This window comes from Hippocampus zosterae, chromosome 5 (genome assembly GCF_025434085.1).
Source record: "Hippocampus zosterae strain Florida chromosome 5, ASM2543408v3, whole genome shotgun sequence".
In the NCBI taxonomy this organism is placed as follows: Eukaryota; Metazoa; Chordata; class Actinopteri; order Syngnathiformes; family Syngnathidae; genus Hippocampus; species Hippocampus zosterae.
Genome location: NC_067455.1, coordinates 4,684,919 through 4,707,571, shown reverse-complemented (window position 1 = coordinate 4,707,571; position 22,653 = coordinate 4,684,919). Strand labels below are relative to the sequence as shown.

The 22,653-nt window shown below is 47.3% G+C and overlaps 1 protein-coding gene across 1 annotated transcript in view; it reads right to left on the bottom strand.

Moving 5' to 3' along the window:
* Window positions 1-19,217, bottom strand: part of LOC127600550 (cell adhesion molecule 4-like) — a 182,446-nt gene extending 163,229 nt beyond the window's left edge. Inside the window, exon 1 of the mRNA XM_052065216.1 lies at window positions 18,842-19,217. Within this exon, the coding sequence (XP_051921176.1) occupies window positions 18,842-18,914 (73 nt within the window). The 5' untranslated portion in view covers window positions 18,915-19,217. The remainder of the gene's footprint in view (window positions 1-18,841) is intronic.
* Window positions 19,218-22,653: the final 3,436 nt, after the last annotated feature.

Here is a 22,653-nt window from a genome sequence, read left to right as displayed (position 1 = left end):
ACAAGTGATTCACGCACATTTCTCTTTGCCTGACTGTCCACAACAGCCGCCATCATTTTTTGGGAACAGTCAGACGGAAGCGTTTCATATCGCCAGTCCACAATCTCCATCCGTCCATCAACCGCCATTTCGCCCACTACGTCACAAGCAGATGAGGTAAAAAAAATAAAAAATAATTTTAAAAAAGAAAAAACATTAGCCCCCTACCAGGCACCGTAATTGACTGCAGCGTATAGCCGTATAGCATAGCTGTATCTATGCCGCCATTTTTACGGCTTCTTTCACCTTCACCGTAATTGAGTCACTTTGCCGTGTCAGATAGGCCGAAGCACGTGCGAGTGTGTAAGTGTGTGTGTGGGGGGGGGGGGGGTGTAATAGTTGACTGACAGGGTACACGACTCAATTCGGCAAATCTTGATGTAACCCAGTGGATGTTTTCCTTTTGTGTGTGTGTGTGTGTGTGTGTGTGTGCGTGTTTCGCTATTGCCATGTGCCGTTCTGCATGTCTAGCAAAGATGATTACGGAGTGTAACGCTGTGTCAACTCCAAACAACCTTCAAGTAATCTTTCCCCTTTGAAATGAATTGAAATGCCATGAACCCATTCCAACCCCCCCCCCCAAAAAAACACATTTCTGCATCTGTGTTTTGTCAAATCGTGAAAAATAAATTTTGTATTTCATAAAAAGAGAGTAACAACACAATGAATTGCAATGTAAAGATTTAATGCCGCGATTCAATTGCTTTTGCTACTCCTCCTGACGTACTCGCTTTGGCCACAGGGAGGCACTGCAATACTGTACAGTCAGAGACACAAACGAAGAAGAATCGACTTCCATCCACGATGATTGTAAATAACTCACTAGGATGCTGTGGTCATTTTTCATTGAGGATAAAGAATCCAGTCAAACTCAGGCCAATAACGCTTATACTGTATGACAGGTTTTACATCTATAAATGTTCATAATGTATTTTTACATCGTGGTTGGCGGCCATTTTATTGTTACATTACTTGTCTAAAACTTGTCGTGTTCAACGATCCGTCATTTTGAAGCCCGCAAACATTTGATCCTACACGTTTGCATTTCAAAGGCATTTCGCATTGTTTGTTAGCATTAAGCTCAGCTGTGTTGCTCGTAAAGCAAAGCGACATTGCTTTGAGTGCACAACTTGTGACTCCCTCTTTTATGTTTAGTTTTTGAGAACATTTCAACTCGGAGTGGCATAAAACTTTTTCTTTTGAACAAACACCCCCCCTTGCTTATTGAGAAGCGACTTGAATTGAATGGCCATTTTGACATTCTACCTTTGTCACACTGCCTTCGGGCTCGCATTGCGAACATGACGTGTAAATGGGTGAATTCGTCTTCTTCATTCTTCTCTCATCCACGAAAGCAATACCAGTTAGACCATCTTCTTTAGACCTGTTATTTGATCTAAACTTTTTGACTTCCACTTTAAGACGGCAGTATCACCATGTCCAATTCTCAAGTTTTGTGGCAGATCCGTTGACGTCTTTTTCGTACAGCTTTATTATGGGGAGGGACAATTGAACTTTGTAACAAGATTGGGGTTTTTTTCCGCAATCATTTTTTAAAATATAGTTTTAGGTACCAGACCGACTTCTTTAAATTGTGGGGGGTGTGCAAAGTTCCTCAAGGGCCGAGTAAGAGAGACGGAAAAAAAGCGGAGGAGGAACAAGATGTGAGATGCGGGAGGGAGTGGGGGGAAACATACGAGGGAATTCAAAGGGCCCGTAAGGGAAGCCAAACTGCACTTTACTGCAAATAACTGCAAGAAGTCAAAGTTATGCCGGTGAGCCCCGAAGACACGCGGGCCTCGCTTAAAGCACCCGTGGGAGCAAAGCATGCTGGGTGGGAGACAGTTGACGGGGAGGGGGGGTGGGGGGGGTCCCTTGCGTTCATGCCACACGCTGGAAAAGAAAGCCTCCGCCTCCAGAATGTTGTAGCGTGCCATCCAAAACGCATACGTCAGCTTCTTCACGCCCAGAGACAGAAAAAGAAAACGGACTCAGAGGTAATCCTGCGAAAAGACGACAAAAACGTGGAAAGCAAATAGCGGGGACGAAACTGTCAAACGATTGATGCAATGACTCCCCAGCCTAGATGCCCCCACCATCTGATTGAGATGTGACATGGAAGATTTATTGCCGTGTCCTCCTCATGTTCAAAAAAAGTGCAGCAAAAATTATTTTCTTTCTGATTAAGTCATTACAACTTATTCTGGTGTACATGTCCTGGCCACCAGGGGGCAGTGTATCACAGTCATGTGCAGAGAAACGAAGAAGAATTTCACAAGACTATAAAACTGGTGTGGGGCCAAAAAAAAAGACCTGCCAGGACAATTTTGATTACAATTTACCGACACCGTGTTTGTAAATGTAATATTTTTCACGAAATTGTTGTAATATTCCCCATTTTTCAGTGAGGATAAAGAATACATGTCTTTGAGGATTGCTAGATCCGCTAGAGAACTGCGTACAATCGGACACCCATGGATTCATATATTCATGGCGCCATCACCCATTTTTGGTGCAAAACGCTGAATGGCTTTGGGGGGCTTTAAAAAAGTAACCCCCTCCCCCCCAACAAATTCATGATATTGGCCGCCAATTATACCTTGAGATTTTTGCAGTTTTTAGTGCCGGCCTGGTCTCGAGCCGGAATTGGTGTCGATGGACCGTTTGTGTTCAAATACCCGTTGCTAAAACGGTCATAGCACCGCGCCTATAGATGCAATCTGTTAGCCCGTCTATGGCGGTTTGCATTGTATGACAGCATTCAGCTCGCCAAAGGCAAAATTGTGTGGTGGCGTGGTCAAATTTACTTAAGAGGGTGATTTCATTTTTTTTTCTTCCACTACTGGATGATCATAAGATATCCCTTTCAATAAAAATATAAGAACCTGTACAAATATTTGGTGGCGCCGGGCGTGTTTGATGTAGCCGATTGTTTGTTGTAAATAAGCTAATGTGATACTTGAACGCCATCACCACAAATATTTTCATTGTTCCCAACATCCCCGCTTGTGTGTGACCGCACCGCAGTGCAATTGTGCTCAGAACAAAAAATAAAAATAAAAATAACAACAACAGAATGAACAAGACAAATCCAGGGTGGATTCCGGAGCTTGGTTGGCACGGTTTGTCGAAAGCTGTCTTGCGGCCCGGCGGTTTGATCATGGAACTCTCACTAAGAGTCCTGGCAGCATGCATGTGGGGGCGCATTGCACCTGCAGCTCTGACACTGGAGGCTGTGCGCAGGCATGGTCCAGAGCGTTTAAGTCGCAATCAAGCCAAAAATGGCAGAAAGGCAGCAACGCGGTGGGGGGGAGCTGGATCAGAATGACGCAGACATGGAAAAGTACACTAAGCCACTACTTGGGGTGGGGTGGGGGGGGGGGGGCTCGGTTGAGTGGACCCACACTGGGGAGGATTTAGAATGAGAAGGGAGAGAGACAGAAAGGCTACAAAGACACCCTTTCAGATTTGCAGTGCCTTGATATACAAGTTACTCAGCTGCCTTGACCTGCAAGCGCATACTTGAGATATGAGCGCCGTACGGTGGCAAATTATAATTGACAATTAGCCACAAATGTTGACCAACTTATCCAAAAAAGCAGACTCAATGCCACTCCAGGTTGAATTTTCTAAATTCTAAACAGATAAAGGCAATGACATGTTGCGCATTTGAAACCGCGTCGCTTTGCCCGACAAAAAAATAGGCAGCTTAGCCAAATGCTAACAATGCAAAACGCCATTGACGTGCTAACAATAGCATTGACGGTCAAATACGTTTTACTTTATCTTCTACAGCATAAATGACTAATTGTACATCATCTTACCAATTCAATTAGTCGTACACAAAAAAGCTATAGGGCCTCCTAGTGGCCAAGTTGTGCACGCAATTTGAATTTTTGAAATACTACTTCATTGGTATTATGCCAAGTATAATACAGGGTGGTATTTTTCCTTATTCAATATCACAAATAGAAAAATTTGAGTTTCTTTTTTGTTTGGTACGAATCGGTGGCATTTCCATACGTTTCAATGAGGTTCAAAGTGATTTGAGATACAAGTGTTGAAGTTGTATCTCAAGGCGCTACGACATTTGGGAATGACAGCAAGGCAGTACTAAGTCACTTTTTTTTACTTCTTTTTAATGGATTCTTAGAGTGTAGTGCTCCTCCGCATAGTCTAGTATAACAGTATTACTTTGGCGCCATCTTAAGAAATGTAAACTTCAAGCGGAATAGACAAATTGATTAATTAATTAGTTAATTAAAAGAAATTAATCGCAGTTTTTCACTATTCACAGCAAAGCTCGGAGACCGCAAAAGTTTCAGCTGTTTCTTTAACTCCGTGACAACAGTGCAACATTCACACCGAAGCTGCTGTTGACCACAGCTCACGCCCAGTCACTCTCATGAAGATCTTACGACAAAGGCCCCGCCTCTTAAAGGCACATGCATGTCTTGACTATGCAATTTGTTCTGTGTTTTCAATAATGTGCATTTTTGTTTTCGGGGATTTTTTTTTTTTTTTAAGTTTGAATGTGTTCCGAAAATGAAATGTAGAAGTCCATGGATATATGTCCGGTCTGTGTGTGGAACATATCCCACGCAATAAATGGGGGGTTAATCTGGAAAACTGCAACGGAGTATTTCCCAAGAGCCCCTAAAAGCAATCCGCATGCAAATTCATGTCGCCAACTCCACCGCCGCCAACGCACATTCTGGGCTCCTCCCGCAATAATAAGGCCCCGTGATTTATACATCAGTCATCTTTTGGGATCAACGTGCTTCCTAATTACCGATGTTTTATGTTTGTTTTTAATTCCGCCCACGCTAAGCTCGTAAATCGTTTCTCCCACGGCGCTCGGTTGCTACCTGAGTCTTGTAAATGGTGACTGTCACGTTACTAAAACACAGTCGCAGACGGGTGCCAAAAAAAAGAGGATGACGGCGGAACCAAATGAATAAATAAAGAATAAATAACATAACGCACCCTCGCCAGGTTGAGCACAATTCATTTCAGGCTGCTGGTGGAATTTGCTGGTGCAATTCGCAAGATGGGAGATTTCAATCTGGACCTTTCAAGGCTTCGCATAGATATTAGGTTATTTACTTATTTATTTTATTATTAATTATTATTATTTATAATAATAATGCACTTCCTCATAGTAAACCAAACACTGAACCAGAAGGATTCTCAAGTCGGCAAACTCTGGTCGCTAGCGAAGAAATGGCGGCGCCCCGCCGTGTGCACCGTGGAATGAAAACTTTGCCATTAGACAGAACACAAAACTAAATAAATACTTGATACCCTTTGAGAGAAGCTTGACCGCAGAACCCCACTGGCAGTAGCAACTCTACCGCTCCCCCACCACCCCCACCTGCCCCTTACATCCCAATCCTCCAATGTGGCCCAGCAACGGCGGCCTCGCTGCAAACTACGCCGAAGGTGTCAAAGCGCTTCAGTATCCGCAGAGTGGCTGGCTCCCTTCTGCGGCTCCGCGATAACATTATTACCCCTGACAGATGGACCTTGGCGATAGCAATGTGGCCCGCGCGGGACTCCGGTCCAAGCCGTTCAGCCTCCCGCTCTGCCCGACAGGGGAGGGGCGGGGGGGCTTTACCAGGTCTCACACCAAATGCAGTGGTACCTCGACTTACGAAATGAATTGGTACTGGAAAAAATGTATTCACTCGAAAAATTTGTAAGTAGAGACGCGTTTTCCATGTATATGCTCTAATCCGTTCCAGGCCCCTGAAAATTCAGACATAAATGTTTTCTGAAGCATAAAAATGCATCAAAATATGATATAATAAGAAGTACATGTTACAATTAAATTATGTATTTGTAAAGAACCGATCCATTGACGTTTGCGTGCGTCTGCTTTTAACAACTCTTCAAAAATGTTCAAGGCAAACATCCGCATAGTGAGCGATCGCCCAACTGGTGAACCCTTTTTCTGGGGATTCACATTTACGTCAAACTATCACAATGTCTCATTGTCCGAGGGGAGAAGGTTGAGGTCCCTCCCTCTTAGCCAATGGGATACCTGGAGGATGCTCGGTAATAACCAATGGCAGAGCAGCTATAAATATGTTGCGTTCAGGAAACTCAGAGCTGCGAGGAGCTTTCCTAGCTTGAAATTTCTTTCGTAACAGGAGGCAATATTTTCCTCTTGAGGCATTTCGTAACTTGGAAATTTCGTTCGTAAGTAGAGCTACCACCGTATCCACTTTGCAGTGCACGTAGCCCCGCCGTGATCTGGGACGGCATCAAATATCAATACGGTTGCAATATCACATTCGAGCTTGGAGGTTTTATTTTGTAGTCTCTTCAATTCTGCGCGTCTTGCCAACCAAGGCAAAGGTTTGACGATTGGCTGCTCACTTTGTCGCAATAAAGTGTAAGCATCCGATGGATTATGAGTTCAGTCAAAGATTTAATGAAACCGTTTTTTACATTTTTTTTTTTGGAGCAGTACTTCTGCATAGACAGCAAATAATTCAAAAACAAACAAAAAAATGCTTTGGGGGCTTTGCTATCGTCCACCAATTTTTTTTTCCCCGACCAGGATCGTTTTCATTGCGCCGCTAATTAACCGGCTCTAATTGAACGGTTGTTTGCGGTCGGCTAATGAAGTGGATGAAAGAGCACTCCTCGCCACGCGTGCATCCAGAAAAGCCCGAGAAAGTCGGCATCGTTGCGGGTCAAGTCGAGGCTTCGAGCGCTCAGGCGACGCCAGTTGAGGGATTTCCTTCGACCGCGCGGAAGGGTTGAAACGGCTTTGTGGAAATCATCGAAATGGCGAATACGTCACAGCGATCACCTTCTTTGCTAGCCTTCTAATGACTTGAAGTTTTGGTTGAGTTTTTTGTCCAATCAGATTTGAGCTTCTCAGAAATTCAGTTGCGATATTTCTAATCTCCAAAAAAAAGCAACACTGTGGGCGACTTGACTGGCAGTAACGGCGCTAAAACGTGCCGATGGTTTTCATTTGTGGCCATGAGAACGAAAGCGTTGGCCTGACAACCAGGCAACACGCAAAACCGCCGCATGTCATTTCACCACTTCAATGTGTTCTTTGAAATTACAAAGCCATAATAGCCTGATCTCACTTAAGTCAAGAACGGTGGCGAAAGTTAAAAAAAATACAAATAAAAAATCACAGCGAGTTGAATCGGCTCTTCATCTTCGTCACGCGCGGCGATGGCTCAAATGAATTCACCACTCAAGGGGGGGAAAAGACAGCAAAGAGCATTTTCCGCAGACAGGAAACTCTTCCGAGACCTCTTTGCCTTTGTTGTGCTCGCCTCGTGAGAACATTTCCACCTGATTTCCCCGAAGATGGCGTTCCGCTACGAGCGGCAATCGCCAGCCGGCGACAATCTCATCAAAGCCAAACTATTAAACGGCAACGATACCGGGGAAGGATTTCAAAATGGCAGGCAGATATGCTCACGCGTCCCCCCCGCCCCCCAAATTAGGTCGGAAATGAAAGGACGGCGCGATTTCGAGGCGACGTGAGCTACGCGATTGTCGCCACGGGCCAAACTCCGGCCAAGGAGGGCCATTCGCTGTCGATTTTCAGACAGGTCTCGGCATATATTTTTTTTTTAAAATGACTTTTGACACATACGAATAAATCTGACTTGGATTATCGTTTTTCTTCGATATGCTAAACGATTATCATAGCAGGCTGCGGCTGCTAGCTTGTTAGCGCTTGTTAGCAATGGAGCCTGAATGGGCAAAAACATTCGACGCCATTTTGTAATTGCGGTCGTTGTGGACAGACGGGGATGCCTGAGAAAATCCAGAAGATTGCGTGCGGTTATTGGCAACTTGGTTTTATTGAACGGGGGGGGGGGGGGGGGTTAGGGGGTTCTTGCCGATGTTCAAACGTCGGTGTGTTCGTTTGCCGAGCTTCGGGCGGTTTTTTTGCGACCTCGTCACATCACGAGCAAACGCGGCCCTCCGAAGCGATGGCTGACCCCCCCCCCTTTCACTCCCATCTTCATCCGAGACCATCACCATCCATCCATCCATTTGCCCCCTGCTCTTTTTCCCTTCCATTCCGTGCTTTTATTTTCCCCGTTCTGCAATTTTTGTTCTCCCCTCCCCTTGGTGTCCTCGCCCAAATGCCGCCATTGTTCACTCGTTTGTTGAACTCTCCCCGCCTGACTCTCCCCTACTGAGCTTTGGCGCGTTCGCGCTCCACTGGTCTGCGACGTCTGCCCCTTGGCGACTCCCAAACACCACCGACCCCCCCCTCACCCCCACCACCACCATCACTTCCTTGCTTGGCTCTTTTATACTCTGTCCAGTCAGTCGGCTGTGACCTCATCAGTCCCCGGCTGGCCGAGGCTATCTGGCCTGCTCGCTCTTCATCAGCCGGGGCCCTCGCTCGACTCGCAGACCTCCCGGAGGGCGAGGCGCAGAAATTGGCTTTTATTGGATCGTTCTACTTTCTGATCTCGGATGAGCACCTGATTACAACTCCCTCCACTCTTCATTCCAGTTGACTAGAAGAGTATACAAGATGCCAGCCCTTCGATTCTCCTAACTTGGCCTTTTTAGCCCAATCAGCCACTCTGGTCCAATCACAGCATCTGCAGTCGAGTGTGTGTGTGGGGGGGGGGGGGGGGGGGTCACCATGTTAGAACGCCGCCCTACGGGAGCTCCGGAGACGGGTGTCACAACAACGAGGGCGGCCGTTAAACAACCAGACGGCGAGGCCGAAACGCTTACGCGAGATGTCACGGAAACGGCGCAGAATGCCCGGTCGGCTTGTGTGTGTGTTGACGGTGACATCACTCTCAATTTTTGTTTATCACAAAAATCATGTTTGAAACATTTTTGGGGGTGAAAAAAAAAAAAAAATTCTTAAATATCGTGACCAAACCGGCACTTTGGCAAATCTGCGCTTGGAAAATAGCGACTCTGGGTTCGAACCCACGACTTCTGCACTGTGAGCCTGACGCGCTCGCCGCTCCACCGCCTCATTGTATGCACAAATGTGAACATTTATATTGACAATAAAATAAATACTCTGTCGCCATTTCACGCCATTTCGTCTCTCGCAGGAATATTCCGGCGCATTTCAAAGCGCTGCATCAATGTCACGATAACCATAGAATCGCAACAAGCGTAAATGTTACAACGGTTGAGGCGCAAATGTTGACTTTTAACGTCATGGCAACAAGTCGGAATGTTCACTCCACTCACCGCCCCCCCCCACCCCCCTCCGTGTCTGCTTATTCTTTTGTTCATCTCTGACAGACCTTAAACATCACTCAGGGTTGACCTCCAAATGAAGACGGTGTGAAGTGGCGATGCGGAGGGTAAAGACGCCGCATTGGGCGATTGGTTCGGAGGGAAGCTGCTAGCTCAGCGGGACGTCAGGTCATGAGCAAGGAAAGAAGGTGAGAAAGGCGCTTCGGTTGGGACTTCGCTGAATGAGCAGCGGCGAGCCGAAGCCGCCGTCCTTGGGGGAAAAAAAAAACTTGCGGCGTTAAGTTGGAGGGTGAGGGGGGGGCAGCCAATTGCAAGCGCCGTCTGGGGAATAGTAATGGCGAGGTGATGAGGTGGCGGCCATAAAGCACGAGTCCGCATTAGCGCCGGCTTGATTAGCGACGCAACGTTTCGCCGATGTGCAATTAAACGAATGGTCAATGGGGACGGACGCCTTCAATTAGCAGCGGATGTCTGCTCGGGCGCCCGTCAATCACTCAATCACATCTCATTTGCTTTGTTCTCCAAGGGGGGGTGGAATTAATTATATCAAGTGACGTGGTAGGATGGCCCCGAATTAATGACGCCTCGTTGCAGTGAAAGCGGTCCAAAAATAAAAAATAGCCGGCCTCCCTGTGTGGAGTTTGCATGTTCTCCCCGGGCCTGCGTGGGTTTTCTCCGGGTGCTTCGGTTTCCTCCCACATTCCAAAAACATGCGTGGCAGGCTGATTGAACACACTAAATTGTCCCTAGGTGTCAGTGTGAGCGTGGATGGTTGTTCGTCTCTGTGTGCCCTGCGATTGGCTGGCAACCGATTCAGGGTGTCCCCCGCCTACTGCCCGGAGACGGCTGGGATGGGCTCCAGCACCCCCCGCGACCCTAGTGAGGATCAAGCGGTACGGAAGATGAATGAATGAATGAATAAAAATTATGCGCTTACACGGTTGATTTGCTCAGTGAGCAAGCTCGAAATGCAATTCATTCGAATGTCAAACTGTTGCCCGTTGAAATCATTTGAAAGGCTGTTAATCCGTTCCATTACCCAAACGACTGTGGGGGGGGGGGGGTGGCGCTTAAAGAAAAATATATAATTATATATTATTAAACATAATTGAAGAGAACGGAAACAAATGAACTACTATGAGAAGCGTAATTACAGCACATAAGCCTTTAAGGGGCGGGTCTAAGTCACCCCTCGCTACACTGTTGCCGTGGGCAACGCGCTGATCGCCAAGAAACGGTTGTGCGTTCACTGCTCGCCTCGATTCACATCTAAAAGTGCGTGCGGCTCACCTTGCCCAAATGTGAAGGCATCACTGTACTTTAAATGCTCATACGTTTTTTTTGTTTTTTTTTAATCGGTTTATTGGAATGGCAACGTAATTGAAACAAACTCAGAAATCGAACTTTGGCTTGCAAACAGTTCCAATTTTTTTTTTTTTAGGTGCAACTTCCCACCAAAAATTCAAGACCTCAAAGGTGTCTGTGGTCAGGAAAACCACACTGAAGACTTTTTAAAGCGACTCCTTGGGAATTTAAAACCGCCGCCTCATGAGAGACGACCGGAGATAACGTTCGAACCAGAAATGAAAGATGGAAGGAAGTCTTCTGCTCAGCAAAATGCTGCTGACAATTAAAAAAAAAATTAACAAACATTTTTGAAGAGCTGTCAGTTTCGGATTAACACGCCAAATTTTAAATAGCAACACGCGCACTCACTCTGGTAAGAAATGTGAATTGGAACACATTCATTCCATTTCCATGACTTCCACTGCGAAAAGAAGTGGTTAAAATTGGAAAAGATTCACATCCGTTCCCGCCGTTTTTGTTGTTTCGCAGCTTTACGCCCCCGCTGCGTCTCATCCAGTCTTGCGATGCCCTCGCTCGGGGGATGACAACGGTCTTATCAATGGGACGAGCGCTCCAAAAACAATTACAAATCACATCGGACGCTACGGGGGGCAGATTAGGAGAGAATCCCAGAAAAAAAAAACATCAGCGCCACTAAATGCCGCAGTGAGGAACTCGAGCCTCGTCTGAGTAATAGAGCCATAAAATCCTCACGGGGGAGAGGGGGGGGGGGGGAATAAAAGCCATCCCACAATGAGCTGCGAGACTCTCTCAAGTCATGACTTTGCCCGATTGGCAAAACGCTCCAATTTGTTTATGGGGATCTTGTGTAGTTAGCCCAGCGGTGGGCAATTATTTTTTTGCATAGGGCCACATGAAAACCGGAAAATATTATGGAGGGCCCGATCAAAAGTGTGAACTAAATTCAACGTAATATTAATTGGATTTCTTTATTTTAAAAAAAACAGTATTTTGCATTTTTTGGAACGTTTTTCAGACCTTCAGAGTACATTATTCCGTCGTATCGAACGGGATTTGCTTGACTTGGCGCTACTGCGGGCTTCCGTATCGTCTCCCCCTTCCTCCCAATGCTCTGCAACTTGAAGTAACTGCGCCACCTGGCGTTGAAATGCCTGTCATTACAAGTCCAAATGAAATGAATGCAGTCGTTGACATCGAACCTTAATTGTGTACCAACCTTCGGCGGGCCGGATTAAAAAGACCGACGGGCCGGATTTGGCCCGCGGGCCGTAGTTTGCCCACCTCTGGGTTAGCCTATCAGGACGCTTTCGGACGTCACGTGTCGACGGAGACGCACGCACTTCCAAAAAGGTCAACTTCTCCGACGGGCGTGCGTTCTATTGAGTCGGCTGACACGCCGACACGCCCATTTTTAAACATTCAGGCGAGTGTCTGATTTCATTTGATTTCGTTGATCGTAAAGATTGCGCAGGTTTAATATTTCCGATTGTTACTACCCGAAAAACAAATACTGTAAACACCCTTCACAAACCTCGCACCACAAGATAATCGGGCAGGATTTTGCGGATCAGTCAGATATAAAAAGCCTTCATACAAAACACGAACACGAATCACTCAGGATATTTCATGTCATCACTATTAACACACCATAGATAATCACTCAGAATCGTTCAGATCAGTTCGGAAAAATCTCTTCTAACAGCACAAACCACTCTGGATATTTCAGATGGTGCAGAGAAAAAAAATAAAAATCATTCTTAACGCACCAAAAAAAAAATCATTCTAAACAGGATAATGGCATGGGATCTTTCAGATCCGGGAGGTGTGCAAAAGGACGAAGACGATATGCAGAGAGATCATTCAGGATCTCTTGGATCACGTAGGAAAAAAATTTTTTTTAAAAAATCACAGTTGACACCCTCACCCCACCCCCCACCCCGTAAATTAATTGCTCAGGATCTTTCGGATCATTTGGGGAAAATCTCTCCGAACACACCCCCACAACAAGTGATAATCGGTCAGGATCTTCCAAATCGGAGATGAAAAAAAATCACTTTGAACACACCGCACAATAATCGCGCTCGGATCTTTTTGATCCATTCATTCATTCATCTTCCGAGCCGCTTGATCCTCACTAGGGTCGCGGGGGAGTGCTGGAGCCCATCCCAGCCGTCTCCGGGCAGTAGGCGGGGGACACCCTGAATCGATTGCCAGCCAATCGCAGGGCACACAGAGACGAACAACCATTCGCACTCACACTCACACCTAGGGACAATTTAGAGCGTCCAATCAGCCTGCCATGCATATTTTTGGAATGTGGGAGGAAACCGGAGCACCCGGAGAAAACCCACGCAGGCCCGGGGAGAACATGCAAATTCCACGCAGGGAGGCCGGAGCTGGAATCGAACCCGGTACCTCTGTACTGTGAAGCCGACGTGCTAACCACTGGACTACCGGGCCGCCCTCTATTTATTTATAAAGTTTGAAATTCATTCATTCATCTTCCGAGCCGCTTGATCCTCACTAGGGTCGCGGGGGGTGCTGGAGCCCATCCCAGCCGTCTCCGGGCAGTAGGCGGGTGACACCCTGAATCGGTTGCCAGCCAATCGCAGGGCACACAGAAACAAACAACCATTCGCGCTCACACTCACACCTAGGGACAATTTAGAGCGTCCAATCAGCCTGCCACGCATATTTTTTGGAATGTGGGAGGAAACCGGAGCACCCGGAGAAAACCCACGCAGGCCCGGGGAGAACATGCAAACTCCACGCAGGGAGGCCGGAGCCGGAATCGAACCCGGTACCTCTGCACTGTGAAGCCGACGTGCTAACCACTGGACTACCGGGCCGCCCTCTATTTATTTATAAAGTTTGAAATTCATTCATTCATCTTCCGAGCCGCTTGATCCTCACTAGGGTCGCGGGGGGTGCTGGAGCCCATCCCAGCCGTCTCCGGGCAGTAGGCGGGTGACACCCTGAATCGGTTGCCAGCCAATCGCAGGGCACACAGAAACAAACAACCATTCGCGCTCACACTCACACCTAGGGACAATTTAGAGCGTCCAATCAGCCTGCCACGCATATTTTTTGGAATGTGGGAGGAAACCGGAGCACCCGGAGAAAACCCACGCAGGCCCGGGGAGAACATGCAAACTCCACGCAGGGAGGCCGGAGCCGGAATCGAACCCGGTACCTCTGCACTGTGAAGCCGACGTGCTAACCACTGGACTACCGGGCCGCCCCTCTTTTTGATCCTCAGGGATAAAAAAAAAAATAATAATAATAACTCTTTTAACATCCAAAAATAATCAGAGGGGGAAAAAAACGACTAACCATAAAACACACCAAAAAAAAAATCACTTAAAATCTTTCAAATCCAAGAGAAGAAAAAAACAATTTTCTCCCAAAATTGCGAGACTAATAAAGGTTTTCTTATCTTATCTTATCTTCTCTTAAAACAGCCAGCACTTCAGCATAAGCAATCAGGAGAATCTTTCTTCGGACACTCGAGAGACAATACGCTCCAATTTGGCTCAGGAAAAGAAGACAATCGCATATTCCTATCGCGCATCAAGTCGCTGCCTTGAACTATAGCGAGCGGCGGGGGCCGGCGGCGGCTCACCACCGCCCCCGAGAAGCACCCGCACGTTCTAATTAAATTGTTGACAAGTTTATTTGTGGGTGAATTATCCCTTCAAGGTTCGGATCAAGGATAAACGTTTGGCTCGGGCCGCAGTCTGCCGGGGAACAAAAGGCAGCCGGGCGAAGTAGCGGCAAAGCTAAGGGAAGGGCAATTTTGAACTGGGCTGAAGCAATCCGACAAACGGGCGACACCAAAGGAAACGCACCCGAGCGCGTTTGCTCTACCCGACATATTTTCCCCAATAATTTTCATCAACGCCGCGCACCAAATTACCCGCACGGCAATCCAAAGCGGTGATGAAACCCATTTGGGCTGGGTTGCTCACCAAAACAGCAGCAGGTAAATCGCCTCTCTTGGGTGAAGTGACCATTGTTTGTCATCGCACGTCAATGAGTCCCCCCCCCCCCCACGCTCAGACAGACAGTTCAGAGAAACTCCAAGTCAGTCACCATGGTAACAAATCGCGTGAACCGAACCCGAGTATACTTGTTGATTTGATATCGGTTTCCTCACGCCGTCACACGCAACAACTTTGTGGGGAGGGGCGGGGGGGGGCAGGAATGGTACTGCAGAACTGTTGTGTTTTCTGGTATTTTCAAGAATGGCATTTCTGCCCCCCCGTCCCCCCCCCCGCTCCCATCCCCACACACAAAAAAAATATATGTTACATGTAAAGGTCGTCGATGCGAGGGGAAATAAATCCAATCTCAGCAGAGTGCACAAGAGAGGTCCAAACATAATGACAGGGGAGGGGTGGGGTCGGGAGGTGGGGGGGCGAGCATTCAAACAAACAAATGGAGGTGATTTAATGCGGAATACAAAAAGTTGAGTGCTAATGGAGGCAACGAAATGGTGGAGGAATACAGATGTGGATTTGGGCGGGGGTGCGGGGGGGGGGGGGGGTTATTAATACTGGGCCAGCAGAGGAGGTGGAGTCGGGGACACATTCAGTCGGAGGGTGCGAAATTTTCGGTCGCAGGCTTTTGTGGCTGCCCTGAAGACACGCCGGCAAGTGGCAGCGCCGTCGCCCCCCCCCCCCACCCCGCCCCCCCGCACCCCTTTCTGTCACAAAACGTTCTCCTCATCCGACACAACTGACTGAAAGATGATTTTTAATCGGCTACGGCATCGATGGATCCCTTTGGGCGAATCGAAATCGACATATCGGACAACTGTACGCTACCAAAGTAAATGTGGTGCATCGGCATTTAGCTGTTCTGCTGCACACAAACGGAATAAGCTATTTCTTTGCCGCCGTTTTCTGGCGTCTGGATGCCAAGGAACCACGTTCGAGTAATTTGAGGAGTTTCCCTTTGACAAGCATAATGCTTTGTCTCCGTGTCTTGTGGTTTTTCCACAGGAGAGAGACAATAATCGATGCCCAGGACTAGATTTGGTTGTTTTTGAACAGGAAAAAATATATATATTTTCAACAAACAAATGGAAGTTCTTCCTTTCCCGCCCCCAAAAAGAAAATATGAAAATCTTTATTTATTTAATTGCAAGCGCATCCGGCAAATCAGATTGCAGGCGTTGCTCGAAAATGGCTCCGGATCTTCAGCCAGCCTAGCCCCCCCGAGTCAAACGGCTCGCATTTTCAAAAATATCCTTTTGGCAAAAGACTTACTTTGGCAGATTCATTTCACACTTGACGGGGGAGCCAAACGCTCCGGAGACCAAACTATTTGTATACAACCAATTAAAAAGCCCATTTCCATAATACCGTACGTCCCCTTCAGCACTGTTGTGATGGGACATGCTTCTTTGGATGCAACAAACTGAAGGAATTTTATTTTCTCTCTTTTTTTTTTTAACACATATATGTGAACATAACGCGGCCCGGTAGTCCAGTGGTTAGCACGTCGGCTTCACAGTGCAGAGGTACCGGGGTCGATTCCAGCTCCGGCCTCCCTGTGTGGAGTTTGCATGTTCTCCCCGGGCCTGCGTGGGTTTTCTCCGGGTGCTCCGGTTTCCTCCCACATTCCAAAAAACATGCATGGCAGGCTGACTGAACACTCTAAATTGTCCCTAGGTGTGAGTGTGAGTGCGAATGGTTGTTCGTCTCTGTGTGCCCTGTGATTGGCTGGCAACCGATTCAGGGTGTACCCCGCCTACTGCCCGAAGACAGCTGGGATAGGCTCCAGCACCCCCGCGACCCTAGTGAGGATCAAGCGGCTCGAAAGATGAATGAATGAATGAATGAATTTCAAACTTTATAAATAAATAGAGGGCGGCCCGGTAGTCCAGTGGTTAGCACGTCGGCTTCACAGTGCAGAGGTACCGGGTTCGATTCCAGCTCCGACCTCCCTGTGTGGAGTTTGCATGTTCTCCCCGGGCCTGCGTGGGTTTTCTCCGGGTGCTCCGGTTTCCTCCCACATTCCAAAAACATGCGTGGCAGGCTGATTGAACACTAAAAATTGTCCCTAGGTGTGAGTGTGAGTGTGAGCGTGGATGGTTGTTCGTCTCTGTGTGCCCTGCGATTGGCTGGCAACCAATTCAGGGTGTCCCCCGCCTACTGCCCGAAGACAGCTGGGATAGGCTCCAGCACCCCCCGCGACCCTAGTGAGGATCAAGCGGTTAGGAAGATGAATGAATGAATGTGGACATAACGGCGACGGCCGCCGGGCCTTAGTTTTTGAAGACCCCAACCGCCTCGCAGCTGCCGTAATCAAAACGCCCGCCGTCTTTCCTGAGGATCGCTTCCGCCGATTTCCTCCCAAAAATGGAGCCTTTCCCGTACAATATAAATGCACGTGCTTTACAAAGGCTCTTCCGTGACTGTCAGACCTACCATGCCAATCCCCCCCCCACCCCACCACCACCACTACACCCACCTCCAACGTTCTCTCCTGGCCACCGTCATCGGCTAGATTAATGACGGTGATCAGCAAGCAGAGGTTGCCCGCACGGAGCTCACGCGAAAAAGAAGAAGACGCCACTGTAAGCGACGCGGGCCGCATTTAAATGCGACGCGCGGGCAATTTCATAATGACGTGCCCACACAAACATACACACGTACACCTTTTTTGCATGAGGCATTAACGCCTCCGAGCTCATGCATATAAATCTTCACTGCGACACCCCTGGGGGCTCTCTCACACACACACACACAGGAAGGGATCATAGTTCAGTCGCACCCAATTTCCCCCCCGAATCGTGACCGCGTGCATTAGGAAAAACAAACACACGTCTCTTATAAAGAGCCGCCGGCAGGAAAGAAAAATGTGTCACATATCAATTTCCTTGAAGACATGCAAGTATGAACTGCGAACGAAGCCCGCTTGAAACGTGTTGCCGAGCAAGATAACAGCACTTCATTTCTCAATGGGGCTTCTTTTTTGATTGGGTCATAATTGCCGGGACATCACTCCGCTTCCCTCGCATTTACGGAATAGATGATGGGACAAATTCGCACTAGATGGCGCTAGACAGCGCAGATGGACAATAACCTGAAGCATACTGTGGAAGAAATCGATTTGTAACAACCCCTAGAAAAGCCACACAAGCATTTGGAGGAAAACAAGGGCAAACTCATGCAAAATTCTGGTCTAAACAACCCCCCCCAACCCCCTTCTGCCCACCCTGTTGATGTGCGGATAAGAAATGGACATCCATCCACAGCATTGGGCGAGCTGCTTGAAAATCTCTTCCCATACAGTAACGAGTTCAAAAATGTACTCCGGGACATAAGATTATGTCATTTGGATAGTAACTAATTTGATTTCTTTTTTTTTTGTACATATTTTTGGATTACTCCAATACCTAATAAACGTCAAAAGAAAAGTTTTTTTTTAAAGATAACTAAATTAGTTCAATTACGTTTTTTTCTGTAACTGTAGGCCGGATAAAGTGAGTTTTTTTAAACTGCAATTTACATCACATGAATTCCGCCCCCCCCCCTAATTTTGCATATGGTATCGCAAATGAATTTTTTTCTTTTTTTTTTGTCATTTGTACTTTAAAACTAAGTACAGCCGCAACTAAACGTCTTATGTCGTATGTCGAGATCGAGGTAAACCGAGTAAAGCCATCCGCGTTGTCTTCCTTTTCATGCAAAAGGTGGCCGATTTAATGAGCGAATAGCGTGAAGAAAATAGTTTTTACCCCCCCCCCTTTCTCAAAATATGAATGTGCAACTCGCAAACTCCCGCAAAGGCAAAAATAGTCCAACCTGACACCGCTCCACCTGCAAGGCAGACTTGTCATAAAAGCGAACCAGCACTGTCCCAGAAATGCAAAAACAACCAAATGCAAAAAAACCCCCAAAAAACTGCAAATCCAGCCGTAGCTGAGCGTGCCTAATTGATCGCAGTCTTCCGCCAAAATCGAAACGCTCCGGTTGTCTTCCTCACACGCACAAGCAAGAAAGCAATCAAAGGGAGCCCGGAACCAGCTGCACACTTCTGGTCGCGAAACCGTCGTCGCGTTGGGAATGCAACCGCCAACCTTTTCACTTTTTGTTTTTCCTTCTCGGTGCGTCTCGCGGCGTCCGAGTAGCGACACGCAAGAAGCGTTAAACAAGTCGAGTGCGGGTTGCGCCAACTCCCTCAACGCAAACTTGCACGCGGAACAGAAAAAGAGAAAAAAAGCAAAGCAGCGTCTTACCGGTGTGCGCCAGGCAGATCACGGCGATGGCGACGAAGGGGACGCGGTACTTCCACACGGACGCCAGCGCCATGGTCGAGTATTCCTCTCTTCTTCCTCCTCTTTTTTCCCCCCCTCGGCGGTGAGCGGTCGTAATTCCTGTTGGCTTTTGCAGGACGTTGGTGGACTCAACTCGGTCAGTCGCTCACTCGCACCGGGAACACGCGCTCGCTGCGACCGGGCTGGCGCGCACTCGCGGTGTGTGCGTGCCTACGTTGCGCGCGCGCGTCCGCGTGCGTCTTGCGGTTGCGTAGGTCCACGCCCACTTTCTCTCCGCCGCCGGAGTGTCAACGCGCCAGGAGGGAGAGCGAGCGGGACCGGCTGACGGCTCGGGCCGGTTTGTCCTGGTGCTGACTTTTGATAACAACGCCAGGCAGAGGAAAGAGGAGGGGGTTGGTGTGGGGGGGGGGGGGGGGGGGGGGATAAATTAGGAATCAATGCGCCCCCACCGCCTACCCCTTTCCTCTCCACAACGTGATTGATCGCCCAATGATAATGCTAGAAGGGGCAAATGAGAAATTTATTGCTCATACGCATAAAGCGCGCGATGGGAGTGAAACAGATTATTGGCGCTTGAGGTTATTTGTCTTTATATGATGCGAATTAAAAGTGCACCGGACTTGGAAGAAGTCAACAGTGACGTCACGGTTCTGTCCCATATGGTCTCAGAGCCCATTAAAAGCTTCAGAACAAAGTGGTGGTCGGTAGTAAAAACAATATTTGTCTTTTTTTTGGACGTAGGTTATTTTTCTATCTCTAGTATGTTTTTTTAAAACTAATATTGTAGTTTGTAACGCGGTATTTTTCAAAGTTGTATCTTTGGCGCCCTCCACAGGCAACATTGAGGACAGCGTCTGCTCTCAGTTCCTTCAACTTGTCCGGTCACGGAATCCTCGATTTACGTCTCGGTTTGCGACGCAATCAGAACCATAATTCATGTTCTGAACCGTTTATCCCCACATAAATATAAAACAGTACTTTAATTGGCTCGTGTTGAGCACGAATGGGACAAACTGAAAGTCACACAGCCACCAGCATCGAGTTCAAAGCTCTGTTGACTTGGCCCACATCACACGATCACGTGAACAAGTAGAAACAAGAGCACCCTGTCTTACTGGTGGGGGGGGGGGGGGGGGGGGCAGGTCTGAATCCTGTACTTCTCGACATATTGCGCAGATGGCTTTCAACTTCATAAGGAAGACAAAGGGGAAAAAGTCGGCCTGTTTCGAGTGGCCCTCAATTAGCGTTGCAATTCATCTTTAGCTTGTGAGTTTTTTTCACATCAGCAAAAGCAACATCCGCCATCTCACCCCCCCCCCCTCCCCCACCGGCCCCAAATGTCCTCTCAGTGAGTGTTTGTTCCCTTTTTGACAGGGAGTCTTAGCCCGCCAACAGCGTCCCAGCAGCAGATTGGTCGTTGTCAGAGAGTAATGAGCGGCAAACACCTGCTTGTGCGCACTAAACTCCTCTTCCTTCATTCCCTGCCGTGCGACACTGCATTTGCGGCATACGCGCACAAAACAAAGCGAGCGTGACGGCGGCGAGCTTTGGCAGCCGCGGCCTCGCCGTTGCACGAGCCATCGCGTCTTCTCACGGGGCTCCATTTGGCAAAACGCTTTGGAAAGGGGGACTACTTAGCCAGGGGCCCAGCAAGCCTCGATGATGTCATCTCGCCAGTCAACCCTCGGAAACCTTTTTGGCGTTCCTCCTAGCCCGGCAGCAGTCCTTCTCAAACTAAAAGTACACACACACACAAAAAGCTAATAATACCATATTGGCCTGAATATAAGACGGTGTTTTTTGCATTGAAATAAGACTGGAAAAGTGGGGGTCGTCTTATATTCGGGGTCTACACATTATACCCATTCACGACGCTAGATGGCGCCAAAGATCATTGAAGCGAATGCTCAACTTGACTCCCCAGGCCAAAGCGAACACCTCACTAAGAATAAAAATAGAAATAGCGCTAGCACGAAGAAGAAAAATAAAAAATAGCGGTAAGAAAGAAAAGACAATAATAGAAGAGATAACAGAAAATGGAGAAACGTAGCGACAATCTGGAGAAAAGTAGGTCGAAGATCGGCCAGGTTAACCGGCAGCTGAGGAGACGTTACAGTGTCAACTTCAAGATGCTTTTTCTCTCAAATATTTAGTTATAATCATTTGTTTCAGATGTACTGTAATTATTTTCTGTATAAAAATTACTTTGGCGTTCAAAAAGTCTTTTTTCAAGCTTGAGTCTTGAAAAAGAGGGTGTCGTCTTATAATCAGGGCCGTTCTTATATTCGGGCCAATACGGTAATAATTTCCAAGAATCATCATCATGACGAACATTCAAACAACAAGAGGTTGAAACTGTAAACAGTAGAGTCTTTTCAACATTACTTTAAGCCACTGGAACATCATGCACAGTTTGGTGAGCAGCGAGTTTTTTCTTCAAGAATTAAGATCCACTGATTCCATCTGGTTATAAAACTTTACAGTAGTCAAGAACATTTTTTTTTATCCTATACATTAATGTATTCTATCCTGAAGCTTCATCCACCGGGCACCACAAAGGTGAAACGGTCATGAATCAGCACCGCATCGTAGCTGCAAGTTGTGCTGCGCCGCATAACTCCCTGCGAAAATAATGACGTTTATTTCTGCCGGTGCACAGTTGAAGCCTTTTGCACCCGCATAGCTGAATTCCACGGGTCGCTTCAGATATACAACTTCTTGAAGACTTTCTCCGCGCACCCCCACCTCCCGTCCCCTCAATAAGTCTGTGTAGTTTGAGTGGAGATACGTATATAGTGTGTAAAACATTCAGCGTTGCTCAGCGGGCGCTTGAATAATCAGTTTAATAACATTATCCCGGCGGTGCGTGGACACACGGGCCGTTATTGAAGTGTCACTGTTAAACTGCCACTTCGCCCTGTTTATTAACGGCGGCCTGCGGTCAGCCGCGCACAGATAATAAAAGTGCATAAAAGCCCAAATATAACTTCAGCCGACAAGCATGATGAAACGATCTGTACCGCGAACACGCTCACGTTCGTCAGCGCCGATGACGGCGAAGACTTCGTGGAAAATTAGAAAGGATGAACTTGTGGTCCATGACGATTATTTTTCGGGAGGAGGGGGAGAATTAGAACAAACCTCATTTACTTGAGCTGCCTTGCACGCCTAATAAATGGGCGCATTTTCAAGGATATCTGACTTTTCGACAAAGTGTTATTTGCACTGAGTATTTATGTGTGACTTTCGATTAGCTACACTTGCGCACACATCTAATGACATCCAATACGTGAGCCCGAGGAGCAATTCTGACTGTGCAAAAATAATGCTCACTTTTGAGTGACACGCTGCCAGGGCTATTAATTTTTGAAGTATGCCATGGTCTTTAACCATAGCACTAGTTAGTGGGCCGTGCAGTTAGTCAGTCATAGTAAGAATCAAGAAGTAGCCTAATGGATGAACACACAAACAAAAAACACACACACAACCACTGGTTAGTTAGATAGCTAATGAGATAATTAGCTAAAATCAGGAAGTAGGATGCTAACTAATGTATGAAAACGCAAACAAAAAAGTGGTGCTCCGCAAATAATACAACGACCGGTTAGTTAGATAGCTAACAAGATAATTAGCTAGAATCAGGAAGTAGGCTGCTAACTAATGGATGAAAACGCAAACTAAAAAAGTGGTGCTCCGCAAATAATACAACCACTGGTTAGTTAGATAGCTAAAAAGATAATTAGCTAGAATCAGGAAGTAGGCTGCTAACTAAT